General features: G+C 42.8%; 1 protein-coding gene across 1 annotated transcript in view; it reads left to right on the forward strand.

Moving 5' to 3' along the window:
- Positions 1 to 16,145, forward strand: part of LOC115113446 (protein kinase C-binding protein NELL1) — a 481,860-nt gene that overhangs the window by 190,385 nt on the left and 275,330 nt on the right. The window contains exons 6-7 of the mRNA XM_029641098.2: positions 6,513 to 6,585; positions 7,668 to 7,750. Coding sequence (XP_029496958.1) covers positions 6,513 to 6,585; positions 7,668 to 7,750 — 156 coding nt within the window. The remainder of the gene's footprint in view (positions 1 to 6,512; positions 6,586 to 7,667; positions 7,751 to 16,145) is intronic.

Genomic DNA, 16,145 nt, shown 5'->3' on the forward strand with positions numbered 1-16,145 from the left:
TTCCGAACTTCCTCCACAAACTCCTCCAGACTGAGGTAGATGGCGGACTGTTGTTCCCACGCCCTCCCGGACATCAGGGTTATGATGTACGCTATCCTCATGCGGTCCGAGGGGAACGAAGATGGCTGCAACTCGATAATGAGGGAGCACTTGTAGAGAAAAGCCCATCAGAATCCGGAATCTCCAGCGTAGCGCTCCAGATGAGGTAAGCGGGGTTCTCGGGACAGTGGGGTAGGCTGGGAGATAACGGGTGTGACCCTCTGCCCAGTGAGGAATCTGTGGAATTGCTCCAGCAATGTATCAAACACCTGGTCATGGTGTTCTGTTAGGGTATGGAGTCCCTCCATAAGACATTGAAGTAACTCCTCATGTTGTCCTATGGTGGCTTCTTGCAGGGAGACAGCTTTGTGGAGCTGGTCTGAGTCTGCTGGGTCTCACGGCCCGTTTGTACTACCATGTTTCAGGAGAAGACTCAGATGCAGACAGTGTCGAAGTAACAAAAGTTTACTACCAGAACAGGGGGCAGGCAAAATAACAGGTCAAAGGCAGGCCAGTAATCCAGATTCGAGTCCATAAGGTACAGAACGGCAGGCAGTCTCGGGGTCAGGGCAGGCAGAGGTCAATAATTGGGAAAACTAGAAAACAGGAACTAGAAAAAGACCAGTGCAAGGGGAAAAACGCTGCTAGGCTTGACGAACAAAATAAACTGGTAACAGACAAACAGAGAACACAGGTATAAAAATACACTGGGGATAATGGGGAAGATGGGCGACACCTGGAGGGGGTGGAGACAAGCAAAAAGAAAGGTGAAACAGATCAGGGTGTGGCAAGTGAAGTAATGTCTATCAAGTTATATCTAACAATAGACGCAATCTAAAGTAAAGGAAGGGAATTAATTAAGAAGTTATACATTTTTGGACGAGCAATGTCAGAGCGGCATAGACTAAGATACAGTAGAATAGGACAGAACACAGAATACCTATGAGATGAGAAATGCAAAATATGTCAATATTATTAACCTCGCCCTCTGGATGATAGCGTGGTGAACAGGCAGTGACTTGGATGGTTGTTGTTCTTGATATTCTTTTTGCCTTCCTGTGACATCGGGTGCTGTAGGTGTCCTGGAGGGCAGGTATTTTGCCGCCGATGATGTGTTGGGCAGACCATACCACCCTCTGGAGAGCCCTGCGGTTGTGCGCTGTGCAGTTGCCATACCAGGCAGTGATACAGCCTGACAGGAAACTCTCAATTGTGCATCTGTAAAAGTTTGAGGGTTTTGAGTGTCAAGTCAAATTACTTCAGCCTCCTGAGGTTAAAGAGGCGCTGTTGCTCCTTCTTGGGTGGACCATTTCAGATTGTCAATATAGTTACACACAAAGAGATACACAAAACCTGGCTTGAGATAAAGAATTTAAATGAGTTTTTATGGGTTTGACAAAATGCCTTCCGGACTCAATATAAAAATATTGTCCTCTTCTCTGGTACCATCTCTGTTCCATTATGCTGGGTATTTTCTCCTAGTTTTAATTGGCATGCTGCTTTGGGTTAGTTTGACCATCCAAACTGGTCTCATATTCTAGACATAACATAGTAAACGTAAATCCGAGATACTCAAATGTGTATGGTATGTTACGTTTTTTATGCTTACAATGAGATGGAATTTTACTTAAGGCAAAACAAAGGGAGGGTGGTTGGTCGGGGTGGATGGGTGAGCGCATAACGTGAACATCTAGTGTAACCGATGTGAAATGGTTAACTAGTTAGCGGTGGTTCACGCTAATTGCGTTTCAACCGGTGACATCACTCGCTCAGACCTTGAAGTCGTTGTTCCCCTTGCTCTGCAAGGGCCGTGGCTTTTGTGGAGCGATGTGTAACAATGCTTCATGGGAGGCAGTTGTTGATGTGTGCAGAGGCCCTGGTTCGAGCCCAGGTAGGGGCGAGGAGACGGACACAAGCTAATCTGTTACACTAGCAACCCAAAGGTTGCGAGTTTGAATCTCATCATGGACAACTTCAGCATTTAAGCTAATTAACAACTTTGCAACTACCTAGTTACTACTTTTAAGATACTTTTTAACTACTTAGCATTTTTGCTAACCCTTCCCTTAATCCTAACCTTAACCATTTAAACTAACTCCTAACTTTAACTTTAACCCTAACCTTAACCCCTAACCCATAGAGCTATATGACATTAGCATTAGCCACATACCCACCTAGCTAACCTTAGCCACAATAAATTGGAATTCGTAGCATATAATTGACTGCATCCGTAATGGGTCAGCGGTCAAACGACCTCCACTCATCACTGTAAAACGCTCTATGAAACACTTCAGCGAGCAGGCCTTTCTAATCGACCTGGCCGGGGTATCCTGGAAGGACATTGATCTCATCCCGTCAGTAGAGGATGCCTGGATATTTTTTTTAAATGCCTTCCTAACCATCTTAAATAAACATGCCCCATTCAAGAAATTTAGAACCAGGAACAGATATAGCCCTTGGTTCTCCCCAGACCTGACTGCCCTTAACCAACACAAAAACATCCTATGGCGTTCTGCATTAGCATCGAACAGCCCCCGTGATATGCAGCTGTTCAGGGAAGCTGGAAACCATTATACACAACAGGCAGTTAGAAAAGCCAAGGCTAGCTTTTTCAAGCAGAAATTTGCTTCCTGCAACACTAACTCAAAAAAGTTCTGGGACACTGTAAAGTCCATGGAGAATAAGAACACATCCTCCCAGCTGCCCACTGCACTGAAGATAGGAAACACTGTCACCACTGATAAATCCACCATAATTGAGAATTTCAATAAGCATTTTTCTACGGCTGGCCATGCTTTCCACCTGGCTACTCCTACCCCGGTCAACAGCACTGCAGCCCCAACCGCAACTCGCCCAAGCCTTCCCCATTTCTCCTTCTCCCAAATCCGTTCAGCTGATGTTCTGAAAGAGCTGCAAAATCTGGACCCCTACAAATCAGCCGGGCTAGACAATCTGGACCCTTTCTTTCTAAAATGATCTGCCGAAATTGTTGCCACCCCTATTACTAGCCTGTTCAACCTCTCTTTCGTGTCGTCTGAGATTCCCAAAGATTGGAAAGCAGCTGCGGTCATCCCCCTCTTCAAAGGGGGGGACACTCTTGACCCAAACAGCTACAGACCTGTATCTATCCTACCATGCCTTTCTAAGGTATTCGAAAGCCAAGTCAACAAACTGATTACCGACCATTTAGAATCTCACCATACCTTCTCTGCTATGCAATCTGGTTTCAGAGCTGGTCATGGGTGCACCTCAGCCACGCTCAAGGTCCTAAACGATATCTTAACCGCCATCGATAAGAAACATTACTGTGCAGCCGTATTCATTGATCTGGCCAAGGCTTTCGACTCTGTCAATCACCACATCCTCATCGGCAGACTCGACAGCCTTGGTTTCTCAAATGATTGCCCCGCCTGGTTCACCGACTACTTCTCTGATAGAGTTCAGTGTGTCAAATCGGAGGGTCTGCTGTCCGGACCTCTGGCAGTCTCTATGGGGGTGCCACAGGGTTCAATTCTTGGACCGACTCTCTTCTCTGTATACATCAATGAGGTCGCTCTTGCTGCTGGTGAGTCTCTGATCCACCTCTACGCAGACGACACCATTCTGTATACTTCTGGCCCTTCTTTGGACACTGTGTTAACAACCCTCCAGGCAAGCTTCAATGCCATACAACTCTCCTTCCGTGGCCTCCAATTGCTCTTAAATACAAGTAAAACTAAATGCATGCTCTTCAACCGATCGCTACCTGCACCTACCCGCCTGTCCAACATCACTACTCTGGACGGCTCTGACTTAGAATACGTGGACAACTACAAATACTTAGGTGTCTGGTTAGACTGTAAACTCTCCTTCCAGACCCATATCAAACATCTCCAATCCAAAGTTAAATCTAGAATTGGCTTCCTATTTCGCAACAAAGCATCCTTCACTCATGCTGCCAAACATACCCTTGTAAAACTGACCATCCTACCAATCCTCAACTTTGGCGTTGTCATTTACAAAATAACCTCCAATACCCTACTCAACAAATTGGATGCACTCTATCACAGTGCAATCCGTTTTGTCACCAAAGCCCCATATACTACCCACCATTGCGACCTGTACGCTCTCGTTGGCTGGCCCTCGCTTCATACTCGTCGCCAAACCCACTGGCTCCATGTCATCTACAAGACCCTGCTAGGTAAAGTCCCCCCTTATCTCAGCTCGCTGGTCACCATAGCATCTCCCACCTGTAGCACACGCTCCAGCAGGTATATCTCTCTAGTCACCCCCAAAACCAATTATTTCTTTGGCCGCCTCTCCTTCCAGTTCTCTGCTGCCAATGACTGGAACGAACTACAAAAATCTCTGAAACTGGAAACACTTATCTCCCTCACTAGCTTTAAGCACCAACTGTCAGAGCAGCTCACAGATTACTGCACCTGTACATAGCCCACCTATAATTTAGCCCAAACAACTCTTTCCCAACTGTATTTAATTTATTTATTTATTTTGCTCCTTTGCACCCCATTATTTTTATTTCTACTTTGCACATTCTTCCATTGCAAAACTACCATTCCAGTGTTTTACTTGCTATATTGTATTTACTTTGCCACCATGGCCCTTTTTTGCCTTTACCTCCCTTCTCACCTCATTTGCTCACATTGTATATAGGACTTGTTTATACTGTATTATTGACTGTATGTTTGTTTTACTCCATGTGTAACTCTGTGTCGTTGTATCTGTCGAACTGCTTTGCTTTATCTTGGCCAGGTCGCAATTGTAAATGAGAACTTGTTCTCAACTTGCCTACCTGGTTAAATAAAGGTGAAATTAAAAAAATATTTAAAAAATTGAAAATTCGTAACATTTTGTACAAATTGGAATTTGTAACATATTGAAACAATTGCAATTTGTAACATATCATACGAATTGTAATTCATAAAATATCACACTAAATGGATGATGGACATCCACAAATAGCTTATTATATAGCTTATTTCTCTCAAATTGTTTGTGCAAATTTGCTTACATCCCTGTTAGTGAGCATTTATCTTTTGCCAAGATAATCCATCTACCTGACAGGTGTGGCATTTTAAGAAGCTGATTAAACAACATGAGGTGCACCTTGTGGTGGGGACAATAAAAGGTCACTCTAAACTTAACACAATGCCACAGGGAGCGTGCAAATGGAATGCTGACTGCAGGAATGTCCTGCCCGAGCTGTTGCAAGATAATTGAATGTTAATTTCTCTACCATATGCCTCCTCCAACGTTGTGTTAGAGAATTTGGCAGTACGTTCAACCGGCTTCACAACCACAGACCACGTGTAACCACACCAGCCCAGGACCTCCACATCTGGCTTCTCCACCTGTGGGATTGTCTGAGATAAGCCACCCGGACAGGAGTATTTCTGTCTGTAATAAAGCCCTTTTGTGTGGAAAAACTCATTCTGTTTGGCTGGGCCTGGCTCCCAAGTGGGTGGGCCTATGCCCTCCCAGGCCAACCCATGGCTGCACCCCTGCCAAGTCATGTGAATTGCATAGGTCAGGACCTAATGCATTTGTTTAAATTGACTGATTTCCTTGTATGAACTGTAACTCAGTAAAATCATTGAAATTGTTTCATGTTGTGTTAATATTTCTGTTCAGTATAAATTAAGTGTCTCGGATTTATATACAGAATAATATGAACTGCTCTGAGACCACATTGGACCATCACAGTGACTGACACACAGACGAACCGCCGCCCGCCCCTGCACACACACACAAATACATACACTAGTGCTGAGTAATTAACCAACATTTCTGCCATTTTTTGTTTTTTAAACAAATAATTGACCAAAGTTGGTTCAATTATTTTAATTTCCTTTAATTATGTTTTTTTTTCTGTGACCTCAATGTGCAGTTTCTGTAGAGATAGCACAGTTCAAGCTTAATCTGATTTATGTAGTAGGGAGTAGTAGGACAATATGCTACATAGTTTAGCGCAGAAAATGTGGTAATTAAATACATTGACCATAATTCATTGCATAGCCACTTAAACTTGTCCGTTCTGTGCGGAGCAGACATGGGGACTAACCGCCTGTGAACTCTAGGGAGCAGAGAAGAGAGAACGCTCGATAGGGATTGAAAGGAGTTTTTTCGAGAGCCTGAAAATACATGATCTAAATGATTGACAGTTGGTATTCAGCAGTCATAAAAGTATACCTTATTTACTTTGAAGTATGCCTTATTTATTCAGACAGCAGCTCTATAGAGATGAGATGATGACTTGGCATTAAATAATAAAGTAATCAAATAAAACTGTCACCACCAGTTAGACCCATGCAGTTGCTTATTAGTCACTATCATCCCTTCAATTTTTATATTTGTATCTCTTCTCTCTCTCTCTCTCTCCCCCTCTCTCTCTCTCTCTCTCTCTCTCTCTCTCTCTCTCGTTCTCTCTCTGTCCCCCTCTTTCTCCCTCTTTTTCTTTCTCACCTTCCTCACAGGGTACCATTCAGGACATCAAATTAATTTTTGCTCCAAACGGCTACATCACACAATGTCCCAACCTTAATCGCAGTAAGTATAGTAACTGTTACTACCCTTAGCTCTGGGCACCTATTTATAAAAGTAAGAGTCCTACTCTAGGATCAGTTAAGCTTTTTAGATAGTAATGAATACAATTGTTTGGACAGGGAAGACCTGATCTTAGATTAGCACTCCTACTCAGAGGTACTTTATGATTACAGGCTCAGTATAATTAGTTGTTGAGGACACAGGACGGGTTATTCCAACATGTTCCTTGTCCTAAATGTCCCCGTCCTCTTCTTCGTTTTGTCTGAAAGTTGAAGAGGTACTGAGAGAAAGTGGAGCTGGCATCCTATAATGTCTCGTTAGCTATACTCCAGTCTCTGTCACTCTTATTAACCTCTCACCATTAGCCAGTGGAACTCCATTTCTGTTCTCTCTCTCCCTCATTTCCCTCTTTCTCATTCCCTCTTTCTCTCACACCTACACACGCACACACACACACGCACGCACACACACACCGTTTCCATTTGTCTTCTATGTAATTTAAATTACATTTTCAAACCTCCCTCCCTCTCTCTCTCTCTTTCTCTCCCTCCTTCCTTTTTATTGTCAAACAATTGAAGATGCAGGGCTTGTGTTGTGCACTTGTGGCGATGCTACTGTCTCTGTCGCTGATCAATAAGGCATGCAATCATAGTCTGTCACTCCCCTCATCGATACTTTTGTGAACCAGTACTCGCGCCGCACCCGAGAAGCCAATACAGCTCTATTAGATACAGGACAACAAGCTGCTTAATATTATTATAGAAGTCAACTTTTCTTTCTTCAAACGTGCATAAAACATTGTGTAAAAGACAAACAAAGAAAATTACCCACAATCCTCTAATAAAAGAGCCACGTGGCAAGATAGGAAGTGCAAGGAGATGAGTTCAATCACTACATTTTCTATAGCTTTGGTTATCATCTTATATTTTGAGCAACAATGTTTTAGTAAAATTTGTATAAATGTACCTCTTCTCTTTTTCTCTTCTTTTGCCTCGTCTCTACCTCATTCCTTTTCTCTTGTCCTTTACTCTATTATCCCCTCTCCCACTCCTGTCTTTCTTTGTCCATCCTTTTCTCCTGTTGAGCCTGTCCGACATGCAGTGATTTCCTGAGCCTGGTGCAAGGCATCATGGACCTTCAGGAGTTGCTGGCCAAGATGACCCTAAAGGTGAGAGTGACCACCCATTCAAAAAAATAGCATTTTGAACTTTAACCTCAAACAAGCGACCTTATAAGTGATGTGGTGTGATGCTTTATGTCCCAACATTCTACCTGAGAGACCTTAGTCTGGGAACATGAACACGCTCACACACACACACACACACACACAAAGCCTTGAATCAAAGCCCTCTCTTCCTTCTCCAAAGGGCAGGTAGGTATGATCAGAGGTCATACAACAGACACACACACACACACACAGGGTAGGTATGATCAGAGGTCACAGTGGTGTCATTAAATGGCAGCCGTCTTGGCCCTGTGGGACACTAACAGGGGCTGAACATGATGTTCCTCTCAGCACGACACTCAAGCATGTGTGTGCGTGCGTGTGTGTGTGTGTGTGTGTGTGTGAAGCAAGGACAGCCCACCAGCCAGACCTAGGCTTGGAGTCATCCCACTGTAAATAACTGCCTCCTTCTTCATTATAATAGACCCGAAGCTCTCACTTAGTCAATATCCCAATTGGCACACTATTCCTTATTTTGACTAGGGCCAATAGGGTTCTGGTCAAAAGTAGTGCACTATATAGGGAATAGGGTGGCTTTTGGGGCATAGCCTGTCTGACTTCCCTGCTTACACAGCAACGCAGCGTGTAGAAATGGCACTTTCCTCCCCTCGTGGCTGTGAACGAGGGAGGGTGAGATAGAGGGATGAAAAGGAAGAGGGTGATGGAGGTGGTGGATGAATAATTGCTAACCTCTTGGTGCTCGGCTAGCTGTATAATATGCAGTGTCAGGAGAGTGAGCTGAGAATAGAAGTTCCATGCATGAATTAGCAGTGTGTGTGTGTGTGTGTGTGTGAGAGAGATTGGAGGGGTTGCAAATGAGCTTAGTCAGAGCCTATATGCATGTTTTGTGCTGTTGATGACATGAAATGGATGACACACACACTTTTCGACAATATTGTTGCATGTCATATCGTGGTTTGAGTATACTGCAAGTGTAGTCTATTTTATTACGTCTTCAATATATTTTCCCTGAGTACAAACTCATGCACGTATGCTACTCATGCACGTATGCTACTCACGCGCACGCACACACACACACACACACACACACACACACACACACACACACACACACACACACACACACACACACACACACACACACACACACACACACACACACACACACACACACACACACACACACACACACACACACACACACACACACACACACACACACACACACACACACACACACACACACACACACACACACACACACACACACACACACACACACACACACACACACACACACACACACACACACACACACACACACACACACACACACACACACACACACACACACACACACACACACACACACACACACACACACACACACACACACACACACACACACACACACACACACACACACACACACACACACACACACACACACACACACACACACACACACACACACACACACACACACACACACACACACACACACACACACACACACACACACACACACACACACACACACACACACACACACACACACACACACACACACACACACACACACACACACACACACACACACACACACACACACACACACACACACACACACACACACACACACACACACACACACACACACACACACACACACACACACACACACACACACACACACACACACACACACACACACACACACACACACACACACACACACACACACACACACACACACACACACACACACACACACACACACACACACACACACACACACACACACACACACACACACACACACACACACACACACACACACACACACACACACACACACACACACACACACACACACACACACACACACACACACACACACACACACACACACACACACACACACACACACACACACACACACACACACACACACACACACACACACACACACACACACACACACACACACACACACACACACACAAATGTCCCATCATACACCTATGATGCTGGTGCTATGGAAGCCAGCCTGTAGTGGTCCCGTAAAACAGGAAGATCTGAATTTTAAAAACGTAATGTTAGTTCAGTATTTTGCCAAGTTCAGTATTTTGCAACTTGATGTTAGATAGTTCCTCCATAGACTAAGGGGACTCCAGGGTGAGGAACTATCTAACGTCAAGTTGCAAAATACTGAACTTGGCCTTTAAGCATCACCATATTATTTTGAAATTATGTTTCAAATAATGTGCTTTTTGACAGCTCCTGTATCCAAAGCGCATGGCTCAAATTTGACAAAAATTACAATTCATTGTGTGATGGAGGAGAGACATGGAGGTCAAGCTGGCTTATCTTGTCTAGCTAGCCTGGAGCCTCAAATGGAGGATGCTAACGAACATTTAAAACACTGCAGGAGCTGTGATTATTTTGCTTTATTCCGGGACAATGTGGACTGCCCAAACTTTAAATGTAGCAACTCTCTCCTTTGCTTGCAAAGGACTACAGGGATGAATTGGCTACTCTTAGCAAACAAGTAGTGAACCTATATAAGCTAATGGAGAATCCACTAGAAGGATGCTCCTGGATGACTTGGTGGATGTTCCTGTTCTCAATCCAACCAACCAGCCATGGAGATATGGAAGTCGAACAGCGTCCTCTGGCATTAGGAGACCAAACACAGCTTCACCTTCTTCCTGGAGTCTTCAGTTTCGAGATCGGATCCGCAGGTACCTGCGATCCTCAGAGCTCCCATCCTCATCTGACCGTAAGGCTGTCTGAGGCTCCTGCCCATTCATCATCCACGATGGATACTCCAAACGGCTCGGGTCCATTGGGCCCCACCGCCCTTCGGTCCTCAAGGGGTTTGCAAAAACACTTGAGGCAAAGAATGGCCGGACCTCCTCAGGCATTGCAGCAGCTGTCATCATCGGCTGTTCTATGGTTAGAAATATCATTGTTCCCTCTACAAAAATCATGTGCTATCCTGGAGCACAAGTACAGGACATTACAAGGCTGCTTGCGACCGTTCTACGACAGATGCCGGGAACTGATGCAGTCGTCATCCGTGTAGGGTCAAACAACATTAGGAGGGCTAGCTCGGAACTCCTGAAAATGTTTTTTGAAGAACTGATTTTAGCACTGAAAGATTCCACAAATCTTCCAATTATTATTTACCGTTGTTAGGCTGCGGGTGTGAAAGATTCAGCAGGATACTGGCATTATACACCTGGCTAAAAGATTACTGTAGCTCTGTTGGATTCACTTTTATAGATTACTTTGACACTTTCTGGAACAGAAGATGCTCTACAAGAATGATGGAGTCCATCCAAATAATTTTGGCCCCTGGACTCTATCCACGCATTTCAGGACTGTGTTGAGACAATGGCATCAATGACCAAGACCAGCTCAGTTAATCCCTATCATTGTGTCGCTTAGTTGTCATAATGCTGCAGAAAATATACATTATCCCAGGGGCGTTGGAAGATACAATGTAAGTAACTTAACTTCTTCAGGATTGGTGGGTCCCCTGCGTTGGTTGAGCTAATTTAGGCTAATGCGATTTACATGAGGTTGTAAGTAAACAAGAAAATTTCCCAGGACAAAGACATATCGGATATTGGCAGAAAGCTTAAATGCTTGTTAATCTAACAACACTGCCCAATTTACAAAAGCTATTACAGTGAAAGAAAACCATGCTATTGTTTGAGGAGAGTGCACAGTTTTGAACCTGAAAAGTTAATAATAAACAAATTAGGCACATTTGGTCAGTCGTGATACAACGTTTTGAACAGAAATGCATTGGTTCATTGGAACAGTCTAAAATGTTGTACATGCGCTGCTGCCATCTAGTGGACAACATCTAAATTGCCCCTAGGCTGGAATAATACATTATGGTTTTCTCTTGCATTTCAAAGATGATGTATTATTTTTTACCAGATCTAATGTGTTATATTCTCCTACATTCCTATAACATTTTCACAAACTTCAAAATGTTTTGTTTCAAATGGTACCAAGAAATGCATATCCTTGCTTCAGGGCCTGAGCTACAGGCAGTTAGATTTGGGTATGTCATGTTAGGCGAAAATTGAAAAAATGGGGCGGATCCTTTTAATTTATGTCCCCTTAACTTCCCTGAATGCCTCTGTTGATCCTACAGCTATTGCATGCAATAATAATGTGCCTATGAACCAAAGTTATACTGTTAGCACTGAGGAGGTGTGCCCTAGTAGGAAGTGTGCAGCTCACCCTGCACTATCAGTTCAAATTTAAAAGAAATTAGCATGTCTATTTCTGATAAGCTACCCAGTAAAGGATTAAAAACAGTAAATCATCCCAAAAAGTGGCATAAATAGCCCACATTAACATATGTAGCCTTAGAAACAAGGTTCACAAAATCAATAACGTAATAATCCAGGCAGAATCACATCCAGCCGTGATTGGGAGTCCCATATGGCGGCACACAATTGGCCCAGCACCGTCCAGGTTTGGCCGGGGTAGGCCATCATTGTAAATAAGGATGTTCTTAAAACCTCTTGCGACGAGCAAACCCGTATCCGGGGGCGTAATCATAGCCTCAAACGCATAAGCATAACGCAGCAGACATAAATACCCCTAGAAACTTTTCCTATTCATGAAAATCGCAAATGAAATTAAATAAATATATTCAAACACAAGCTTAACCTTTTGTTAACAACACTGCCATCTCAGATTTTCAAAATATGCGTTACAGCCAACGCTTGACAAGCATTTGTGTAAGTTTATCATGGCATAATGCATAATGCTATGCTAGCTCTCACTAAAATAAGAAAAGCAACCAAGTTAAATAATTTACCTTTGAAGAACTTTGGATGCTTTCACTCAGGAGACTCCAAGTTAGATAGCAAATGTTCCTTTTTTCGAAAAATATTATTTTTGTAGGTGAAATAGCTCCCGTTTCTTCATCATGCTTGGCTGAGAAATCGACCGGAAAATGCTGCAACTATAACGCCAAACTTAAAAAAAAATTTGCTCCATAATATCGACAGAAACACGGCAAAAGTTGTTTAGGATCCATCCTCAAGGTGTTTTTAACATATATATTCAATAATATATCTGTCGAGGCAATTGGATTCTCATAAGAAGCGATTGGAAAAATGGCTACCTCAGTATTTTACGCGAGATTTTCTGCGGGAGACACCATGTGACCACATGCTATATATGGTCCCTCACAGCCATTCTTCAATGGAAATGCCTAAAAAGACGTCACAATGCTGTAGACACCTTGGGGATAACGTGGAAAACGTAAGCACATTCGTAGCCCATTCACAGCCATATAAGGAGTCATTGGCATGAGGCGGTTTCAAAAAATGCGGCACTTCCTGGTTTGATTTTTATCTGGGTTTTGCCTGTAACATCAGTTCTGTGGCACTCACAGACAATATCTTTGCAGTTTTGGAAACGTCAGAGTGTTTTCTTTCCAAAGCTGTCAATTATATGCATAGTCGAGCATCTTTTTGTGACAAAATATCTTGTTTAAAACGGGAACGTTTTTCATCCCAAAATCTTAATTATAGCGCCCCCTAATGCATAATTGGCTGACTTGCCTAGTTAAGTAAAGGTTAAATACATTTTTTTTAAATGTGCTAGTAACAGATGACATTCATATTCTGACCATCTCTAAAACTCACTTAGATAATACCACTGATGATAAAGTGGTAGCAATACATTGTGATAACATTTACAGAAACTACAAAAATGCCAATGGGGGCGGTATTGCGGTCTACATTCAGAACCACATTCCTGTAAAGCTAAGAGAGGAACTCATGTTAAATACGGTTGTAGTAATATGTGACCGACCACCTCGATTCAGTCTTATGTAGCAACATTTGAAATCGTTTTTTTACATTGGATAAAAGTAGAGACTCAGATTGTATATCATTCACTGCAGTTGAGGAACACATGGGAAAGTAATTCTGCTTTGAAAGTTGGTAAACTTGTAACCCCACTTTTTAGAAAATGGCCCTTGAATGTTTTGGTACACCTACTGAAAAGCTCTTCTTTGTCTACACCCATTCATTTTCGTTCACATCGTCTTAAGCCCCACCCATATCTTTAAGGATTCACATGTGAGGTAATGTGCACAGTGGTGTGAAGTACTTAAGTAAAAATACTTTCATGTACTACTTAAGTCATTTTTGGGGGGTATATGTACTTTACTATTTATATTTTTGACAAATTGTACTTTTACTCCTCTACATTCCAGAAAAAAGTAATATACTTTCTACTTCATACATTTTTGCTGACACCAAAAGTACCAGTTACATTTTGAATGCTTAGCAGGACAGGAACATTGTCTAATTCATACACTTAAAGAGACAATCCCTTGTCATACCTACTGCATCTGATCTGGCTGAGTCACTAAACACAAATGCTTTGTCTGTAAATTATGGGGAGTGGGAGTGTGCCCTTGGCTCTCCGTAAAAAAAAGATAAAAAAGAAAATTGTTCCGTCTGGTTTGCTTAATATAAGGAATTTGTAATGATTTATACTTTTAATGCTTAAGTATATTTTAGCAATTACATTTACTTTTGATACTTAAGTATATTTAAAAGTAAATACTTTTTTACTTTTACTCACATAGGATTTTACTGGGTGATTTTCACTTTAACTTGAGTCATTTTCTATTAAGGTATATTTACTTTTACTCATGTATTGCTCATGTAACAATTGGGTACCTTTTCCACCACTGCATGTGCTAAGTCGTGAGTACGGTAGTGTACAACCAAAGTTTTCAAGACTAAAGACTGGTTTATACTACTTCTATCGACATGCCTATATAAAGTTGTCGCAGTGACATCATGAACATTCTATTGTCGTCTGACATTAAACTTGTTGCCGTTATGAAAAAGTATAAACAAAAAAAACACAGGCTGCATGACATCAGCAGCCTGGGGGTCCAAAATAGCAGAACTGGTGCATTTTAACACCAATAAACCCAGCCGTTTAAAAATGAATTCAGTGTATGTTAATCTAGCAAACTAGGCAACTAAAAGCAACTTTATAAACAATATTTTTGATTTCTTTCTAGATTGTTTGAAGGTGTAAACGGTAAAGGGAAATGGTTTCTTGCATAGTGGAGTCTTTTGTTTCGACATGTATATAGCTAGCTAGCTAGCTATCAGTCAACCTACCGCGCTGAAATCATCAACATGAATTTACCATATCTTTACTAATTCTGTATAAATTTGCTTTAAAGCAGTATCCAAATCCATCGGATTTAGTGATCACAATTAGTAGCCATTTCTAGGAAAATCAAGGTGTATAGGTCACACAATAAGTTTTGTAGTGATTCCTATGTTGATGATGTAAATAATATTTTCTGGTCTGTAGTGCGTAATGAGGAACAACCAGACGCTGCACTTGACACATTTATGAAATTGCTTATTCCAGTTACTAATAAGCATGCACCCATGAAGAAAATGACTGTTAAAACTGTTCAGACACAGGCCTCCCGGGTGGCGCAGTGGTTAAGGGCGCTGTACTGCAGCGCCAGCTGTGCCATCAGAGTCCCTGGGTTCGCGCCCAGGCTCTGGCGTAACCGGCCGCAACCGGGAGGTCCGTGGGGCGATGCACAATTGGCCTAGCGTTTCCCGGGTTAGGGAGGGCTTGGTCGGTAGGGGTGTCCTTGTCTCATCGCGCACCAGCGACTCCAGCAGTGTGCGCTAGCCAAGGTGGCCGGGTGCACGGTGTTTCCTCCGGCGCATTGGTGCGGCTGGCTTCCGGGTTGGATGCGCACTGTGTAGGGGTGTGTCTTACTCCAGCAAGCCAAGGTGGCCGGGTGCACGGTGTTTCCTGCGCATTGGTGCGGCTGGCTTCCGGGTTGGATGGGTTGTGTATCGGAGGACGCATGACTTTCAACCTTCGTCTCTCCCGAGCCCGTACAGGAGTTGTAGCAATGAGACAAGATAGTAGCTACTACAACAATTGGATACCATGAAAAAGGGGTAAAAAAAAAAAAAAAAACTGTTCAGACACCTTGGAGTAAAAATTGTATGGTCGAGAGGGATGAGCTTAAAGGAACACTTTAAAAAGAGCTGCAGTTAGTTTCAGAATGGGTGGCAAGGAATTAGTTAGTCCTAAATATTTACAAAACTAATATCATTGTATTTGGGAAACACCGTGCACCCTAAGTCTTGTAATGAATAATATGGAAATTTAGCAAGTGACTAAACTGCTTAGAGTGACCATGTCATGGTCAAAACATGTTGATACTACAGTAGCTAAGATGGGGAGAAGTTTGTCCATAATAAAGCACTGCTCTGCCTTCTTAAGAACACAATCAACATGGCAGGTCCTATGGGCCCTTGTTTTGCCACACCTG

Source organism: Oncorhynchus nerka, linkage group LG28 (assembly GCF_034236695.1).
Source record: "Oncorhynchus nerka isolate Pitt River linkage group LG28, Oner_Uvic_2.0, whole genome shotgun sequence".
Lineage (NCBI taxonomy): Eukaryota > Metazoa > Chordata > Actinopteri > Salmoniformes > Salmonidae > Oncorhynchus > Oncorhynchus nerka.